The following is a 20,605-nucleotide window of genomic DNA, read 5'->3' as shown; positions in this document are numbered from 1 at the left end:
TGCCTCACAAGTGGTCTCTTAAACGGTCTGTGACCAACATGATCTTTCACAAATGGGGTCAACCCTGCTGCTATCTCTTTGCTTCCCCTCACAGTAAATGCAGCAGGTTCTTTGCCTTGATCCCTCCTCAAGGACAGTCCCCAGGACATGCTGTAGTTCATGTTTGGCCCCCCAGGTCTACTTTATGCAGTCCCACTTCTACCACTTATGCCTGGATTTCTTCAAAAAGCGCTAGGGTTGAAGAGCAGAGTAAATCCTCATTGCTCCTTTCCAGCCTCGACAAGTCTGGTTCACCTTCCTTTGGTCTCATCTAATCTGCCCTATGTGGATATTGGAACCGATTCTAGATTTACTGGTCCCATCCATCAGGGCAGATTCACCCGGACCTACCAGACCTAAAACTAACAGCACAGTTTCTCCAATTCCGATGATGGCTAGACATTCCAGGCTTTCATCTACTGTCCAAAAGATTTTGATTTCTTCCCATAAAGCATCCCCAAAACAATTTATAACTGCAAATGGAAGAGAGTCTCCGTTTGGGTTCAACAGAAGCAATTGGATCATGTTACTGCTCCCATTCCTGCAGTCCTAAATTTCCTTGCTGATATTTTCCAAAGTAGAGTGACTTACTCCTAGTCAAAGTACAACTGGCAGCCATCTCAAATTACCAGATTGGAGAAAATTCTTCATCACTAACTTCAAAATTGTGTAAAGCCTTCCTTAGGGGGTGCATTCTTACTTCTGTCCTGTCGAGGATCCCACCCCTCCTTGGGATCTAACTCTGATTCTGCAGGCACTAGTCCATCCCCCGTTGGAACCTTCAGCCAAAGTGGATTTGAAATTCTTTCATGGAAAACTGTTTTCTTGGTTATCACTTCTGCAAGAAGAGTTGAGTTACAAGCCCCCTCCTCCAAAACTTCTTATTTCATTTTCTGTAAAGACATTCACCTTACATACCAACCCTTCCTTTTTATCCAAAGTTGCTACAGTGAACAATGTTAACAAGTCCATCAACCTACCAATCTTCTATCCCAATTTTCAAATCAAGGGAGAGTATATATCCTTTATCTGTTAGATGATCATAGACAACAACTATTTTATCTAGACAGACTTTTCGACTAGGATATCGATGGATATTTGTTCAGCTGCCTCGTGGTCCAACTCCTACCTTTATTTCACACTTCAGGTTAGATATTACCTCCAGAAATAGGAGCTACCTTTGGTTCTGCAGTTTTTCAGAACATCCTTCCATGAGGGCCACCCGAGATTACTGTAGCTGGAGGACTCTGTCCCACAGGTTGAGGAATGAATGAAAATGACAACATCAGATGAAGTTATGTACTCGCCATAACTTTCCATCTGTGTTGTCCATTTTCATTCTTCCTCAGGCTTCCCTCCCTCCTACCCCCTGTCCCATGTCTATGGAGACCTGATGGATATGCTTTTAGGAACCACTTTTCCTGTTTGAGCTCCTGATCTCTGTTTTTCCTTCGAGTAGGATTTTGTCAATATCTCTGTATATATTTTTGTATATTCATATGCATATAATTTACTTTAGAGGCTATACACGTCAATGGCAAACTTGATCTGAGGTAATTTGGGGGAGTGAGGCATGATTGTTAGGGAAGGAACTTGAGCTTCAGAGCTTAAAGCTTTGGAAAGCAACGGAGTCAGATCTGAGAGTCTTATCCAAAACCACAGGTTGAGGAAGAATGTAAATGGATGACACAGATGGAACGTTATGGTGAGTACATCATTTTTTTTTTACTTAACACAGCTGTACTTTTTGTTGTATTGTTGAGCTGTGAGGAATGTTCATGGTCATGTAAGAAATACCCCAAATTTCAAAAGGAATGTGGTTTGTATTATAAAACAGCAGGTATAACATAGTACAAATACCGCACTAATAAGTTTCACCAACACTGTTAACCTCATCAAAAACCAAGGCTTACTCATTTCTTCTGTTTTCCTCTTATGTCCAGAGCATTTGATAGTTTCCCAACAGAAACTTCTCAATAAACTAGCAACCTCAGTCTACCTTTGTTATCCTGTTGGTTCCACAGCTATCTTACTAATAGACAGCAGCCCTCCCCCCTATTTGTGTCGGAGTTCCCCAAGGCTCCATTCTCAGGTCTCTCCTTTTCATCCTATTCACCAATAACTTAAGCACTGCAACCCAACTCGCTTCTATCATCCAATATGCTGACTATGCCTTCTTTATCTGCTTTGCTCCCACATTTTTTGAACTTCAAGAAAAAACAAAAATTACTCCAACACACAAAACTACCTCAGTGAAAACCAACTCGTACTTAATCCAAAGAAAACTAAGCTCATGTTCTTTTCCAAGAATAAAGCCAAAAACAACTGTCGCCAACTCACCATCTACTCCAACTGTACTAAAATTGAACCAGTCAGTCATACTAAACTTCTTCGCAACAGACAACTGCCTAAAATTCAACTAACGCGTACCTCTTACCATCAAAAAAGTCCATATTAAACTTGGCTCACTCTATAGAGCTAAACCATACCTAACAACTCCAGACTAACCACAGGCAAATCCCACCTACTAATCCACCCTCCTCTACTTTTCACAAATCTTTACCAACCTACTCAATATCGACCTAAACAGTCTAGAGACTTAGGTTTATAGGTTGGTACTAGGCTATCGACCCTAGGGCCTATAAAAGCCTAGCCATAACAATTCCCTGGCTATTTCTTCCCACAATATTTACTTCCCTGGACTCCTGTCTAGCAGGGCGACTGACGTGATCCCAGGGTGAATTTCCTATCTCCCATCCAATCGTCAAGGTTCTTTTTGAAGAGGGCCAAAGAGGCACTCTGCTTGACATGTATGGGCAGTCTATTCCAGAGTCTGGGGAGTCTCTGGTTCAGGAACCTATCCCTCCAGCATGTCTTGTTTATTGTGATGACAAGGTTTAGATGCCTGGACCATGTGGCTCTGAGGGGATTAGAATTTCTTTAAGTGTAGCATATCCAACAACTCTGGGTTTGACATGGCCTTGTATGTTAAGCAGAGATCGCCTCTGAGTAGACGATATGTGACAAAGTATAGCTGGAGTTTTTTTTAGTCTGTCAGCATAGGGCATCCGCTTTAGGCCTGTGATTCTTTTAGTGAGGTATTTCTGTGGCATTTCCAGTTATTGCAAATGTTTTGAGAAGTACATACCAAACGGGGCATTGTATTCTATAATGGGTCTAATGAGGGATGAGTACAGTGGGACAGTGACCTCCTTTTTTCTGGATGAAAAGCCCTTAGTGATGAGGTGTGCCACATAGAAGGATTTCCTGACTGTTGTGGCGATGTGTTTATCAAAGGTGATACCACTGTCCACCTGTGACCCTAAGTCTCATCACACTTTCGGTGTTTAGTGTACTGCCACCTATGTGGTAATTCACGGGTACATGTTTTTTCCCAAAGGGGATAACTATACATTTCTTGACATTGAGCTTGAACCCATGGCCCTCTCACCAAGCATCTGTTTCTGTAAGACCCTTTTGTAGAATATCCACATCATCTGGGGATCATGGTCTGTCGATCAGGTCATCCCAGGCAGATACTGGATCCCCTTTGAATGACACCAGAAGCTTAGCCAATTGTTGAAGTCAATCATTTTGCCCTTATACTGTGGTATCTTTCTGGGTGAATGCAGGATGCTACTCAGGGCTAGGGTCATACTGCCTGAGCCACATGACCCAAGAGCTCTTCCATGTTTCTTTTCATGTAGTCCAGGGAGGTACGTCTCAAGTCATTCACTCCAACATGGACAATGACAGTCATATTTGTACTTGCTGTGGAGTGTGACTTGAGTGCATGCATTATGTGGCGGATCCTGACATCCAACAGGCAGCTGACTGTACTTTTCTCTCTGTTCAGCCTGGTTGAGTGGGACATCAGTGTGCCTGGCTATAGAGTCACCTATGACTAAAGTGTACGGTACGCTGTCTTGCCTTAGGGGCTGTTGTTGGGTGCCACACTGGTACTGTGAGCTATGTGACACTTGGTTGTGATGGGTGTTTGTGTTTCAGCTTCGGAGGTCCTTGTTGCTTGGGCAGTTTACTGTTAAGGGCCTCTGTATATGAGGGTTTAGTATTGCTATGTGAGGGTGTTGGTGGTATGGGTTTATAAGGACTTATGTGTTGCCTGAGGTGTAGTGCAGGTGTTAACCTTCTCCTCTTGACTGTCTAGCATAATCTTGGGTGGAGAGAGCTTTGCTTCCAGTTTGGCTATGTAAGTGCATCTCTCGCAGGTTGTAGTGTCGGGTGGTAGGACGAGAGGGTTGTCTGTGTACATGAGGCAATTGCTGCATTGCCCCAGTATGCCCAGATTCACCAGGTGGACAGGAGAAATCACCAGAAGCTGACCCTTTGACATGCCCGGTTTGGTGTTTTTCTTTGTAAAGTACAAGAGCTGTTTTCCCCTACTTTAGCAAGGTAATTTACAATTATAGGCTGTTTAGTGCCTATGATTAATTTCTCCTTATTAACAAGGAGAGTTGAGTGTTTGTATCAGTTTAAGGCTTCCTAGTGCTTTCCAGCAGGTTTTAGAGCAAGTGCTAGTCACAGGAATGCTTAAAGGTAAGATGAAAAAAAGTGGTTTATTCTAAACACTGGAGTGTGCACTAGAGGAGTTGGATGTGAAAGTAGGTAACTTGAATTTTACCTGTCTAAAATAAAATGGCAAAATTTGCTTCAAACATACCCCACAGATGTTGCCATTGCTCGGCATTTAAATAACTCAACTGGATCGAGCTACCCAACTTATTGCACCTGAATCAGCTAACCATTGCACACAGCATCATCCATAAACCCGATAACTGCCCAGCTATAGAAGACCTAGTTCAAACAAATACAAACCCTAGGGCTGGTAATCAAATGTAAAACAACACTTTTCTGGGTTTATCCAAGACATTTTATTGAAAACATCATCTGCCTCCTAATGAAATAGTTCATATTTTATCTTTTGTTATATATGTATTGTTCAGATGTTTAACTTTGTTAATCATAATAATCTTATAACACTGAAAACAAACTGCATGTCTAAAAATCAACTGAGCATCATTACTAATCTTTAGGATGAAGCAAACCACATGCACAAAAATGCTTTTTGGAACAGTTTGAAAAATATTAGGGCTGCTATTCATTGTTGCTCTGACCACATTTAGCCAGAGGACTGGTACTGGGTGTGATTCACTTAAATACTTGATTTTTGATTTTATTAAATATATGATTTGTTTTTTCTTTTTTTTTATTTAGGTAAATAAGTTGTACTTTTGTTGATAACCCTACATCCAAGTACTTAGTAGTGCCAAATGAACCATGACCAGTGTTTTTGCTCCTCTGGCCGTAGTCCAGTGCATCTTGCCAGACAGCTTACAGGAATCTCAGTAACTTAAATGGCTTCTTCCATGTTACTGTCTGTTCACTGGCCATCTTCTAATATTTTGTCATGTGTAAAGAGTACCTCTGCGGTGCAAGGTTATAATGCTTTTCACACCATTTAAACTAGCTACTGCACAGAAGGGAACTAAAGGTGTAAGAGTCTTAGTCTGTATTTAAAACAACCTTGCATCCAGACTAAAGAGTATGACCCACTGGAACTTGTACATGTGCAGCTCACCATAAACAGGGTTTTGCAACCTACTGGCTCCCTTCCATACTAATCTCAATGTACTAGAGTCCTTCACCATTCAACCCAGTGCAGTCTTCATGGGGCATCTCAGCTACCCTTCTCTAGATTGGGAATGCTACACCACTTTTAATGCACAAGCCCAGCAATTCCTAAACTTCATTAATACTAACATCTTGGAACATTTAGTCCGTTCTGTCCATTCTCCTACTAGGGGTACAGACATCCTTAACATTTTACTGATGAACGATGTTCCCCACACAATGTAATGTCCTCCCTCATCAGATCTGACCATAAGGCAGTACTGCTTGAAATTAAAACTAAATTGGGGGGACCCAGCAATACCAAAAACTTTTATGAACTATTCCAAGGCTAACCACTCTGCACTAAACAACATCATGCCTTAATTCCAAACACCCCCAAACACAGTAATACCTACTGCATATGCTGAGCTATTTACAAAATCCCTGTACAGCCATATTGATAGCTGATTAGAACAATCTGTGCCCACTCGTATTAAGAATGACTAACTCAAAAGGCAAGCCACCCTGGTGGAATCGCAATATCAATCAGCTATACAACAAAAGAAAAAAGACTTGACCAAACATAGCAGGAACAAAGCCCAGCATACTAAAAGCCCCGCGACCAATCTAAACAAACAGCTAAGTGGGTTAATGAATACTTCAACGGCTACATTTTCAGATGGACAACCACAAAGCTTTCTAAACCTAAGTCCGTAACTTCAAGGGACATGCATTACACTGGGTGGATCTTATTGGCATCACCCACACTGAGACCATTGCCAGCCTTTTGGCTGACAGGTTCAGCTCAAATCCCCCCCCCCCCCCCAGCTGTTATTAGGGAACAAGGCCATCAGTGCACTTTCCAAGGCCGCTGATAACATCCCAGGATGCTTACTAAATAGCATGAAACATGACCTCTCTGGTCAACTTGAATCACTTTTAAGTGGAAGTCTACAGTCAGGATTTTGTTCCCAAGGAATGGAAGATGGCTATAGTCAGTCCCTTGCACAAAAGAGGGCCAACCACCAATCCAGATAACTACACACCCATAAATCTGACCAGCCTCATGTAAGGCCAGGGAGAACAAGGACATAGGTAACCTCCTAAGGCTGGACTCTTCACAGTTCAGCTTTTTAAAGGAAGTTCATGCCTATTAATTCTGGTGGATTCCTTTGAGAGGGTCACCAAAAGCAATAGATGAGGGCAGGACTGTGCACACAGCTTTCCTCGACCTGGCCAAGGCTTTTGATACATACTCGGGCATTATAGATGAGGTCTCTTAATTTGGTATAAACTTTTTATCACCCACTGGATAGCCAACTGGCTCACTGATTGGACTCAGAAGTCAGAACAGCTGAGGCCATTTCCACCACAGTCCCTAGTGGAGTCCACCAGGGCTCTGTACTGGGCCCGCTCCTTTTTGGCATCCACTTCTCTGAAGTAGAAGCAAATACTGAAGGTTTATGGCTGACTAAGTTTGCAGATTGCAAGCTAGAGGTTATCAAGTCACCTGCAGACACTAGCATTATTCAAAAAAGGCCTGTCTCTGACTAATCGTGGTAAAGCCATGGTCTTAAACTCAATGCTAAGAAATGCATAATTGTATCCTTTGGGAAGTCAACCATCCCAGCTAATTACCATGTTGATAACTGGGTTTCACCTCTTAAGGGCATATTATCAGGGATCTGGGTACACACGTAGATGGAAGCCTTACCTGTGACCACATGGCCACAGTGGTGTGGAACTCCTTTTATGATGCATAGCTTATAAGTTAGGGCATGGCATCTGGGTCCACATAGGTCATTATCCCACTGTTCTCTGCCTTTAACAGACCAATCATGGAGTATGGTACTCCCTTCAGTATGTACCTGACCAAGCATATGCAGCAAATAGTGACCTCAGAAGCTCCTTACAAAAAGAATACAAGGTGTAACAAACTTACCTTACACAGAGCCCTGTGCTCAGTCTGTTATAGATTGCTTAAGGGTGATCTGTGCCTGGGCTTTTGCAACTCACAACACTAGAAATACAAGCTCTCAGGACATCTGTAATTTACAGCACATGCTGGAAAGACAAATGTGTTCCAGAGACTGCCCCTCCTTTGGAAAAGTCTTCCCATCCATGCGAACCGGAGTTCATCTATTACCCAGTTTGAGCAACCTAGATCAGTGGATGGGGAATAGGAAGTTTACAACGGGCCTAGTACCCATGTCCATTGTGGACAGTGGCAGCTTAAAATGCCTGGCCCTCAGTGTCCTATTTGGATACAGGATGCCATTCTTTCAGGAAAACTTGGCTAAGCTTTAGAAAGGCCCTCAGAGTCATTAGCCTAGTAACAATCTGTGTTCAAAGAAATATGGGCTTTTCCCTTGCCCCACTCTACCCCATTGAGATGTGCTATTTAAATTAGAATTTCCTTAGGGGTGTGCATCATTCTAATAGTTGTACTGCTCTAGTACGGTTGTTTTGGTGGTTTGATGAGCAGGTTTAGAGCATGGGTGAGCTGTACATTACCATTCTGATTGGAGAACGAATGTTCTCCAGCAGGGTGTAAATGTACAGGTAATGTCTGCTGAAAAACAAGTCTACCACTTGACCGCAGCATATTAAGCTGCTATGAATCTCGGACTCTAAGAAAGCTAATGGCCGCCATTATTTTACACTCACTAAGCACTTTTGCTTAGTGAGTGTAAAATAAAAGAAAAAGAAATGTTTGTGCATATGCATGAAAGTGAGAGTGAGATTAATCAAGCTATTATTTTACACTAGCTAAAGAATGCTTTTGTTTGGGGAGTGTAAAATTAAAAAGAAACATAAAAGTGTATGCAAGAGGATATTGGATATTATCTGTGCTAGCATGACTGGCTGAAGTTTTGTAAATAATTGTACATTACCCTGTGTTGCATATGCCAGCATAACTAGATGTAATTTTGTAAATAAGTTTGTCTTTTGTGATTTATGCAAGATGTTTGAATATCAGTGATCTTCTGGCTGACCAAATGTATATGTTTTTTTAAGAGAATTCTGAATGTATGATGTTATGTGATCCTATCTCGCCTACATTCTGACTGATGGTTCGGAGCCGATCCCTCGGCTCCGACTCGGCACGCTTATGCTATAGAGCGAGGCCTCTAATTGGCTGAGCTATCTTTATCACAGGATGCACCACCACTAATCCCCCAGATCTCGTTTGCCGCTTACAGAGCTTGGACGTGGTCTCAACATTGGCTGGGCTAAGTACTATATTAATAGTATATTTTCCTGTCAGTAGTTCTCTCTTTTTCAAACCAAAAGCTGTTTTAACGGCTATTTTTTGTGTACGAGTGTGTCTCTTGTTGTTTGATTGATTTTTGATTTAATTTTCCTGTCAGAGAAGGTTCCGTTTTAGTTAGAGGGGCCTTCCCCTGTACTAACTACTTCAGTGGTTGTGTGTGGGTCAAGTACCTGTTTGAGTTAAGAGGGTCTTGACCCTCTTTGTTTCTTCCCTTTTCCCTTGCTGTGTAAAAAAAAAAAAAAAAAAAAAAAAAAAGTGTTTGTTTTCAGTTTATAATATTTGAGTTGCGGACTTTTTTATTGTACTTGTGTCCAACAACTGTTTAAAGTTTGCTGTTGTTTTCTTTTTCCGCAATGTCTAAGGAACACAAACCCTCCGGGTTTAAAAAGTGCACGAGGTGTGGGTTTAAAATGTCCATAACGGACGACCACTCCTCGTGCGTCTATTGTCTTGGCGCCAAACATCTCCAGGAATCCTGCAGTGTATGCCATGCGTTTTCCTCCCGAGTCCTCCAGGAGAGGAAAAACAAATTAATCCTTAAAGGATTAATCAAGCCTTCTTTCGAGGAGGCTTTATCTTCCTCTCAGTCTCCTTCTAAGAAGAGGAAAGCGCCGGCTCCGACCAGTCAGTCGGAACCGATGGCTAAAAAAGGTAAGCAGACTTCTCCATCGGCTCCACGGACTTCGGAGCCGAGGTCGGAACGGTCTGCCTCGATGCCTCCTACCTCGACCCCTCTGGTTTCGGAGCCGAGGTCTGGAGCATCGAGAGGCGGGTCACCCTCATCGGCTCCACTGATATTGGAGCCGATAAGGGTCATCGGCTCAGACACTTCCCCCTCGGAGCCGAAGTCCTTATCGGCACCGAGGGAAGTTTCCTTGAAAGTTTCCTCGGAGCCGATAATTGTGGAGTCCTTTCGGAGCCGGTCCCCGAGCCCTTCGGAGCCGATGGAGAAATCGGTTCGGGCCCGATCGGTATCCTCGAAATCTTCCAGGATGTCTGATTCGGACATCGACAGGGTACTCCTTCGACTTTTCCAGTCTCCGGTGTTCCAAAAGATGGTTTCGGCTCCAGCCCATTTGGCTTCGGAGCCGATGGTCCACTCCCTTGCAGTACTTCCTCCTCCAACAGCTTCGGCACCATTGGAGCAGGTGTTGGTGGAACCAGTGGAGGTGTTAGGGTCAGGTCCGACCCTTGCTCCGACTCCGGCTCCTGGGTCGGAGTTCAGTGCACGGACTTCTTCCTTCGCCCTGGGGAGGCTTTGGGGTTGATACCTTCGGTCCCAAGTCTCCCTCTTGGTGCGTCGGCGGTGGGAGTACCGTCCACTGTCGTGGCCACGGAGGGGGGACCTTCCCAGGATTCTGGTGGTCCCGCCTTCAGGGCTATGAGGAGTGCTCTAGCCAAATCTTCATTGGCTACCTCCACAGTTTCCCCAGCTCCTTCCCTACATTTGGAGACTGGGTCGTTGGCAGTTCCCCTGTCAGCAGACAGCGGAGCCCCTGGGCCTCAGGTTACCCCCGCTGGGGTTTCTCCCCCTCCTGGAGGTCCTTCTGAAGCCTCTTCGGAAGAACCTCCCAGGAAGAAAACGTGCAGCACGTTGACTCCCCTGACAAGTCTTTGACATCTGACACCGATCTCGATGATGCAGAGGGGTCCCCCAAGTCGTCCTCGGATGATGTCTCCTTTGCAGACATCCTAGAAGCCCTAAAACAACGAGGCGGCTGGCAGTCCAAACCTCCCTCTGCTGATGAGTCGGTGTTCCTGAAGGCCTTCGGGGCTCAGCCCTCCGCCTCCTGGGTGTCTCCGCCCTTCGACGAGCTCTTGGATTTGATCTGTCGAAGGGCGTGGGAACACCCGGACTCTGTGGAACCGGTGCCCGCTCGTCCAAACAAATTTCTTTCAGCACCCCCAGATAGAGAGTTCCTCACGAAAGATGTGGCTGTGGATGCTATGGTGGTGGCATCTGCTACGCAGCAGGATGTAGCAGAGGCTTCTACGTCCGTCCATCCTCCTAATAAGGAGTCTAGGAGCATGGATCGGTACGGCAAGCGCACCCTAAGTTCAGCGGCCTTTACCTTGAGGTCTCTGAACTACCTAACGCACTTCACGAGATTCCAGAGGGATCTGATTAAGGAGTTGTCCGATACCCTCTTAGGTAACCTGCCTGAGGAGCTGGCCCAGACGGTTGGATCTCAGCTGGCTACAATGTCATCCATTTCAAACTCGTCCATGAGGCTCATCTCGTATGCGGCCGAAGGAGCGAGTAGAGCGGCGGGTACAGGCATTGCTCTACGGAGACAAGCCTGGCTCCGCCTGTGTCATTTCGCGGAGGCATTCAAGTCTTCATTCGCCGACGCCCCCTTTGATGGGTCCTCCCTGTTTGGGCCCAAGGTGAAAGACACACTTACCCGCTGTGAACAGGAGGGTAAGACTCCGACTGCCGTAGGGGCACGATTTTCCACTCCCTTTCGGCCTTATCCCAAGGCTAAAAGAGGAGGAAAGATGTGGTTCCGGAGATCGCAGAAGTCTTACCCCTCTCAGCAGGAGGATTCCCCCTCCAGAGGCAGAGGAGGGGGAAATTCATCAGGAAGACGCCGTCCCAGAGGTGGCAGAGGCCCCCGCAATACTGGAGACCGCGAGTCCTTTCGTGGCTCTTCAACCTTTCATAGTCCCTGAGGGATTGCCCGACTGTGCTACTCCGGAGCCAGTCGGGGGTCGTTTTTCGAAGCACCTAAAGGCCTGGGAAGGCATCACTCAGGACCGATGGGTGCTTCGAATTATCGCCGGAGGTTACTCCATCCCATTCTGTTGTCCCCCCCCCCCTCAGTCCAAAAGAATCCCGGACCCACCACCCAGTCAACGGGATACCGCAGCCATAGAAATTTCAAAACTGCTGCAAAAAGGAGCCATCCAACCGGTCCCCGCAGACCAGATCGGATTAGGGACTTACTCAAGATTCTTTTTAGTGCCAAAAAAGACCGGGGACTTGAGGCCCATCTTGGACCTAAGCAACCTAAACCGTTCAGTCAAGAAGTCCAAGTTCCGAATGGTCACTTTACAAACCATTCTCCCGTTGTTGGAGAAAGGTGTTTGGATGTGCTCCATAGACCTCAAGGACGCGTATTACCATATCAAAATACATCAAACGTCCAGGAGACACTTGCGCTTCAGCCTAGGAAGCAGTCATTTTCAGTTCCGTGCGCTGCCCTTTGGTCTCACCACAGCCCCCAGGGTGTTCACCAAATGCTTGGCAGTAGTGACTGCTCACTTGAGGAGTCTAGGATTCCAGGTGTTTCCGTACCTAGACGACTGGCTTCTAACTGCCACCTCCAAGCATCTACTTTTACGGAGCCTGCAAGCCACAACATTACTGGGCAGTTCCCTCGGAATCACCTTCAATTGGCCAAAGTCTGTGTTACGGCCATCTCAAAGATTAAGATTCATAGGAGCAGAGATAGATTCAAACCAGATGCGGGTCTATCTACCTGCAGACAGAATTCAGATCATACAAAATCAGGTTCGAGCCTTACTCCCCAGGTCCAAAGCCCCAGCCAGAATGGTCATGCAACTATTGGGATCGATGTCTGCCACAGTTCTGCTAGTTCCCTTGGCAAGGTTACACATGAGAATCCTCCAATGGCTTCTTTCAACTCAGTGGTCCTTTCAGGAACTCCCTCTCAATCATCTAATATGGATCACAGAATCTTGCAGAAGGACCTTCGCTGGTGGCTAGTGTCTTCCAATTTGGATCAGGGACGACCCTTTGTTCTTCCTCGGCCGGCCACTTTGACCACGGACGCCTCCCAGACAGGGTGGGGGGGGCATTCCCTGGGCAGGTCAGTCCAGGGCAAATGGCATCCGGAAGAGACCTCTCTCCACATCAACATCCTAGAGATGAAAGCAGTACTCCTGTCCCTTCAAGCCCTTCACTGTTACCTCCCTCAGGGCGTAATTGCTGTTCACTCGGACAACATGTCAGTTGTCTGGTACCTGAACAAGCAGGGAGGGACCAGATCCTATCCTCTTTGCAGAGAAGCGATGAGGGTCTGGGAATGGGCAATCTCAACCAAACGCTTCCTAGTGGCTACTCACATACCGGGCAAATCCAATGTCATAGCCGACAGGTTGAGCAGGACCATCCTCTCTCCTCACGAGTGATCTCTGAACATGACTATTACAAGACAGATTTTCAGCGAATGGGGAGTTCCGTGCTGCGACCTCTTCGCGACTCCTCTAAATGCGAAGTGCAAAGACTTTTTCTCCCTAACCCCGGCTCCGGGGAAGAGCCCTATGGACGCGTTAGTCCATCCTTGGCCCACCGGCCTGCTTTATGCCTTCCCTCCAGTTCCTCTCCTACCCAGGGTAATTCAAAAGGCATCTCTCTTAGGGAGCAAGATGATCTTAATTGCTCCTTACTGGCCTCATCAAGTCTGGTTTCCCTATCTTCGGAAACATGCTCTGGAAGGTCCATGGTTCCTGGACCAGGTCCCAGACCTACTGATTCATCAGTCGGGACTACTACACCAGTCCCTACACACATTAAGATTGACGGCCTGGCTCCTCCTCTTCCAACCATAGTCAGGAGACATGCACTAGACCCAGATGTAGTGCACATATTGTCTTCAGCCCACAAATCGGCTACGAAGAAACTTTATTCTAGCAAATGGAAAAGATTTGCTATATGGGCTCAACTCCGGGGCCTGGACCCTATTTCAACCCCCGTAGCAGAAGTACTCAAGTTCCTAACCTCTCTTTTCAACCAAGGCTCTTCTGTTTCTACCATCAAAGTACAATTGGCAGCAATTTCTAATTTTCATGAATCCATAGACCCACCATTAATGAGCAACAGGTTGTGTAAGACCTTCTTGAAAGGTGCTACTCTATTAAGACCTCCAGTTTCTCATCCTGCACCTCCATGGTATCTCGATATAGTATTACGTGCCTTGACTTCTTCCCCCTTTGAACCGGCAGCTACCTGTGATTTAAAGTTTCTATCATGGAAGGCAGCTTTCCTAGTGGCAATTACTTCAGCCAGAAGGGTTTCAGAACTTCAAGCTTTGTCAGTAAAACCTCCGTATTTGGTTTTTCATTCAGACAGAGTTTCCCTCAGACCAAATCCTTCTTTTGTTCCTAAAGTCTGTTCTACTTTATGCTTGCAACAGTCATTAGAGCTCCCAGTTTTTTTCCCAAAATACTCCAATAAAGCGGAATTTATTTTCCACACACTAGATGTCCACAGGCAGTTACGTTTTTATTTGGATAGGACCAAACAATCAAGGAATACAGATCAGTTGTTTGTGTCTTTTGCAGAAAACAAATTGGGCAACGCAGTCACAAAGGTCACTATTGCCAAATGGATCAGGGACTGTATTACTCAAGCTTATGTTTTTTCTAACAAGGAGCTTTCCACCTCTGTCAAGGCTCATTCTACAAGGGCTATGGCTACTTCGGTAGCATTTCATTCTAAGCTTGCTATTAGTGACATTTGTGCTGCGGCTACATGGTCTTCCCCGCATACCTTCATTTCTCACTACAAATTAGATGTGGCATCTAGAGGACGAGCTTCATTTGGTTCCACAGTGCTCAGGAGTGTTTTCCAATGAGCCACCCGGGATTTAGGTGCTAGGGACGCTGTCCCATCAGTCAGAATGTAGGCTAGATAGGATCACATAACATCTTTTAGTTATGTACTCACCATAACTTCAGATGTTTGGGATCCATCTCGCCTACATTCCTAATAACCCACCCTCCTTCCCCCTTCCTTGGAGATCAGAGGATATCAGAAGGTCCGAATCCTGTTGTTTCATCTTGAAACATCTAACAATGTTATATAAACAAGCTGTGCATGTGTGCATGAATGCGGACAAACAAGATCTGGGGGATTAGTGGTGGTGCATCCTGGGATAAAGATAGCTCAGCCAATTAGAGGCCTCGCTCTATAGCATAAGCGTGCCGAGTCGGAGCCGAGGGATCGGCTCCGAACCATCATTCAGAATGTAGGCGAGATGGATCCCAAACATCTGAAGTTATGGTGAGTACATAACTAAAAGTTATGCCAGAGTCAGCTGACCTAGATGTGATGTCATTGTGTGCTAGAGCTGGGAGAATATAATCTTCACTGCAGCTGTTTGTTTACGTTTCAGAGTTTGATGCAAGAGAATAGAAGTCTCATAGTAGCTTCCTGTTACTTATAATCTGCTATAAGAGCAGATTCTGAGTCAGGTGTTCAGTTAGCATTCAAGTGTTGCTTCCAGCGCTGTTCAGCAGTAGTAGTCCAGTTGTTTCCAGATTAGATTCCCCATACATGTCAGAGTACGTCGCTGACCTATTCAAGCACAACCTTGATGAGTGGATGTGAAACCACAAGTTTGTCCCAGGGGTTCCACCTGTGTCCCTCATTTATAGGGGCAACAGGTGCTAACTGAAGTTTCTTTTTTGGGGATAAACTCTTGGCTAGGCTTGTAAGGGCCCCAGGGCCATTATCCTAGTAACCTCCTATGATCCTGTGAGTTGTTCCACTTGCTGAGGACAGACAACAGCCTGGAGTGTGGACATAATTCCTCATGTTGCCTTGCAGAAGTAAGAGTATAATCTTGCCTTGCTGAGTTATTTAGATAGGTACAGTTAATCTTCAGATAGTCAGGGAAATAGAGCTAGTTAGAGGTTTTCTAAAATTTGTGAGATTTATTTTACAGTATTTTCATATTTCCTGTGTGTGAAACTCTCTTTTGGAATCAGTTATTTAGTATTTACATGTTTTAAGTCCTTTTATTTATTAAATTTTTACTACCTCTCATTGTGGCTGGTTAATTAGTGAATATTTTTAATAACTTGAGTGTTTGTGCTTATTGGGCAGCCGTGGTGGTGCAGCGGTTAGCGTTGCCGCCTCACAGCAAGTGTTTCTCCGGTTCAATCCTCTGCTGGGGTGCCTTTTGTATGCCGTATGCATGTCCTTCCTGTGGTCACGTGGGTTTCCTCCGGGTGCTCCGGTTTCCTACCACATCCGAAAGACGTGCTGTAGGTGGACTGGACACTCTAAATTGGCCCTAGGCGTGAACGCGTATGTGTGTGCGCTTCCTGTGGAAAGTTGGGCCCCGGGCTGGCAACTCGACAGAGTAAAACTCCATTGCCAATCATGAGCGGACAGGAGATCCGCTGTGGCACCCCCTAACCAGGAAAAGCTGAAAATAGTAGTAGTAGTAGTGATTATGCTTATTGTGATAACACCAGGGCCACTTCGAAAAGCCTTACTGCTTGGGATGCATGCTACCATTTGTTTAAATATCTGTTTTTTGAAGGGTATTGTGGTATTTGACTGGTAGCGGTCCCTACTGTGTAATTTAGGCAAAGAAACACAGCAGGTAAATCTGTGTTGGGCTTTTCCAAGAGTGTGTGTTTGTGTGAATATCAGACATTTAAGAGAGTGTTTCATATACATAGAACTGGGACACAGTGCTCTGCAGTGGTTAGTGTGGAGGCTCATTTGGGAACTTGGTGAAGCATATAGTCCAGTCCCTAGTTTGGAATCTGTTCCCAGTGTACTCTTCGGGGAAATCGTGTATTTCTATCCCTGCTTTTAGTCACAGTCCCTTATTGGAGGCAGTGATGAGGATTGAGACTCCTTAGTTACTGCCCCAGGGTAAAAAGGGCTTGTCAATGTGTCTGTTTTTCTGTCTGCTTGCTTGAAAACGGAAGTATGTTTTTATGTGAGAGGTATCGATCAAGCAGCAGTTAAAAGGTTTGCATACTTTTCAACCTCTTAGCTCAAGAAATCTGGAGAAAGCATAAAATAAAGGCGGAACAAAGGCTCAAAAATAGGAACAAGTTTTAAATATTACTGTTATAAAATTAAAAAATTGTTTGAATAACAGGGTTTGTGTTGGCATGTGTTTTCTGAAGGAAATGAAGTCTGTATGTCATTTACTGACTTCCATCCCCAGTGATTGGCAACAAATCACAAATGTTTGAGTAAGGGACCAAAAATGTGAAGTAAATACTTGGTTATTTTTTTTTTGAAAATATTCTAATTTGAATGTAAAATACTTTTTCCAACACCATTTACATATAGTACAGCAAATTTGAAACTTTAGATGGAATAACTGTTTTCTATCAATATTTAAAAAAATGAATATAGTAATAAAAAATGTTAAGTAAAACACAATTTTACAGACAGCCCATTCTCTAAGTGCAATAATCCCTCCAGGTTGTGTGCTACTGTATAAATAGCAGTCTTCCAGAGTTGTAGAGTCCCTCCGCCTGTGGCCTCCGTGTTGTGTGTGAATGGTTTAATAAATAATGGCTACTGTTCTGTGCTTATTCTCCAAGAAGGGCAGTAGCTTTTGTGAATTAATTTACAATTAATATTAATTCAAGATTGCTGTCATCTTCTGTCAGATGGCAAAGAGGTTAAGGTTGCACTGTGTAGTTCTTGTGGTACATGGGTTTGATTCCCTCAGCCCTCATTTGCCTACTTTGTGACTTTGAATAAATCACTTACCAAGAAATTGCTCCAGGATTGCCGTGAAGAGACCGTGTATCCAGTGGGCCTACCTGGTTATTGGTCTTTGCTGACTGTACTGTATTAGTTCTATCTTTTTAACAGAATTGTTTTGGTTAATATTGTCTTGGTATTAAGGTCCATATCTGATGGTAAATTATGGAGCTCTTTTGAAATGGAGTAAAGGTGCTGTATATATAGTGGAAATTAGAAATATGTAGGGGGATTTAGAAATAAACTTCATGGAGATTAATATTATGATTAAACATTTTAGTATGATGCTGACAGGAAACTACCTTTCAAATTTTAAAATTGTAAAATTTGAGTGTCATTTTTTTTTAGTCAAAAAATGTTTTCTGTTCTTCCTCCCTGCAGATTCAGTTTGTTACAATCACTGTTCATATAGGGCAGTTCTTTTTTATGGAAGATTGTCCTTACCAGTTCCCAGTCTTCCTCTATGTTATTTGGCTTTATGGTTTCATCTTCTTGGTGCTTTTCCTTAATTTCTGGTATCGTGCATATACTAAGGGAGAACGACTACCGAAGGCTACATTAAATGGAATATCCAAGAACAAGCATCACTGAAGGCAGATGTCCGAGGATATTTAACATTTTTGCAGATGGCAATCTTCAAAAACTAATTAGAAAATCAGTAAATAGTGTACATTTTGTAACTTTTCATATTTTTATTGTAAATTATTCCATTTTGTAAAATTAGACTACTGATGCCAAAGAGTTACTGTGCGCATCCATAACTGGGCATCTGCAGTGTTTTCTGCTTTTACTGTTGGGCATTAAGGATTTAAAAAAAAAAAAAAAGCTAACACCACAAGATTTTAGAACTAGATAGCCATTTCATTAGACATCAAATTGCACTGAATCAGTCTTTGTGTCATTATACTGTTAGTACTGGCAGTGAAAGATGTTGCATTAGAACACAGTGTGTGCCTATAGAATTTAATGGTTGAATGAGAAATGTTATTGTATTGTGAAGTTTACCAGAAAGTGAATTGTATACCTGAATGTTCTGGGCACTTCTTTTTAATGACCTGCCTGTCTAGCTCACCTGTCGAGTCGCACGACATTAGTTCTTTTGATACCAGTATGAATTTGCTGCTGAAACAGATGAGGTGGTGATAAAGCACAGGGACAGATAATATTGCAGCAAATGTGCCACACAAATGTAACATGCACCTGAAGAGTTCAGTTCCTGTATCATTTGCAGGTTTTTAGTGAATGACTGTCTTTGTAGACACGATGCTGTGTATGTTAACTTACACCATTCACATTCATTCTGCATATCGTGCTTTGATTTACTAGATTCTCTTTACTTTGTGCCATAATAAAGCTGGACACTTGCAGAAACCTGTTACCAGAGGTCTTGGTCTTTATGCTGTTTTTATTGCACTTTGAAGTAAAAGCTGATATTGTTATGCAAATGGAGGTCAAGGAAGCAACCTAGAGATTGGTAAATTTACATTTCTTGTTGGGAAAAATTAATGGAAAAGCTTTTCAGTGATAAACAGTGTTCCTGAAGACCAATGGATAGTTGCTCTCCAGCATATACCAATGGAGGGGAGAGATCTTAGCCCATCCTAGAGCAGCATTATGACTTGTTTGTAATGGAGAGAGATGGGATGGCTGCTGCATGTTTGCTGTCTGGACTAAACTAAAGATTGATGGATACGATGTGGAGATGAGGGTGAGATCAGAATTGGGTGAAAGGTAAGAACAGAGTGGTACCTGAACTTTTATAATGTCTGCAGTGCATAGCAAGAGAATGATTATGTTATAGTTTTGGTGATGGACCATTCTGTTTGTGATGTTCATATGTAGTGTACAATGTAATTTGTGGTAGGCTTTTCTGCAACATGACAAACTGTAGTAGTAGTAGTATATACCTCAGTTGCCTGATTTTGCAGAACTTCCTTGATTTTGCCTTAGTTTCAGTCTCTTTTAAATGCATTATTTTTAACAAATCGGATTATAGCCTGTAAGTAATGCTACACATCACAGTTAAACTCAGTATTCCTCAAAGTGCATATTAATACAAATCCTTTTAATTTTATAAGTAAAGTAAGAGCAGCATTTTAAAAATTGCTTACGGTTTGTGACCTATATTTCTCTTGGTTAAGAAACTGAGAGCTATGTATAGCAGTGGAGATGAGTTTGTAGGTGTATACTAGGCTTAACGACCACTAGGGCCTTTATAAGCCTAGCTGTGCAACCCAAATTTGTCCCATAAGTTTATATGTTTGACATTTATATAAGGGGTGATTGTTGGTTATAACACTATTCATTGACTGCCTCTGTCCATCAGAGACCCAAATGCCAGACCAGGGTTGAATTTTTGATTTCCTATCCAATGGTCCAAGTTACGCATAAGGTTAGGGATGGACTTTGTTTCACATGGATGGGGAGTGTATCCCAGAGAACGGGAATTCTGAGATACACATCTGTCTGTCTTAACAGGTTTTATATATATATATATATATATATATATATATATATATATATATTGCAAGCAAAATTTAGGGGTTTACAAAATTTAGGGGTTTAGATCTGATGCTGTTTGTAAATGTTTTATCAGAGTGGGGGTCTAGGGATGCCTTGTATACCAGACATAGATCACCTGTCAGTAATCTGTAGAAAACGAAGTGTAGAGATAGGGCTTTGAGGTGTTCTGCATATGACACTTGTTTATACCCTGTATTCCTTTTTTGTAAGGAGCCTTTGCAGACGTTCCAGTTGCTACATATGTCTGTTTAGTTGCATACCAAAGGAGGCATTATACTATAGTGGTACAATGACTTCCCTGAATTTAGATGCTATGCCCTTACAAGTTGAGCAACAAATGGATTTCCTTACTACCTTCAAGTGGGTCAACTTTTAGGGATGTTTTATTGATGACACAGTATCTAATGTCAATCTTCACATAGTATTTTATTCCAGCTCGTGCCTTCCAAACACTTTCAGGTCTGCCCATAATGCTCTTCACCAAAGTACCTCAGATTTTGTTTGCAGCTTCGGGCGACAAATCATGACACTAAAGGCCCAGGAACCAAAGGAGTTTTCCTTTAAACAGTTGGACCCGATATTCTCCTTAGGTGGATCCCCTTGCGGTTCGCCCTCTAAGTCCTTTCTTGGAGAGGCACCCTCCCAGGTCT

At 43.6% G+C, this 20,605-nt stretch overlaps 1 protein-coding gene across 3 annotated transcripts in view; it reads left to right on the top strand.

Moving 5' to 3' along the window:
- The window catches only part of ELOVL7 (ELOVL fatty acid elongase 7), a 1,867,033-nt gene that overhangs the window by 1,545,954 nt on the left and 300,474 nt on the right, over nt 1-20,605 (top strand). The window contains exon 8 of one of the 3 annotated variants that reach the window (XM_044063814.1): nt 17,814-18,810. The exons of the other annotated variants lie outside the window; for them this stretch is intronic. Within the exon in view, the coding sequence (XP_043919749.1) occupies nt 17,814-18,023 (210 nt within the window). The 3' untranslated portion in view covers nt 18,024-18,810. Of the gene's footprint in view, nt 1-17,813; nt 18,811-20,605 lie in introns of those variants that run through there. 3 annotated transcript variants of the gene reach the window in all.

The sequence above is a fragment of the Protopterus annectens genome, chromosome 2.part2 (assembly GCF_019279795.1).
Source record: "Protopterus annectens isolate FY-2018-M chromosome 2.part2, PAN1.0, whole genome shotgun sequence".
NCBI lineage: Eukaryota > Metazoa > Chordata > Ceratodontiformes > Protopteridae > Protopterus > Protopterus annectens.
Note: the sequence above shows the minus strand (reverse complement) of the source record. Positions and strands in the feature narration are given on the sequence as shown.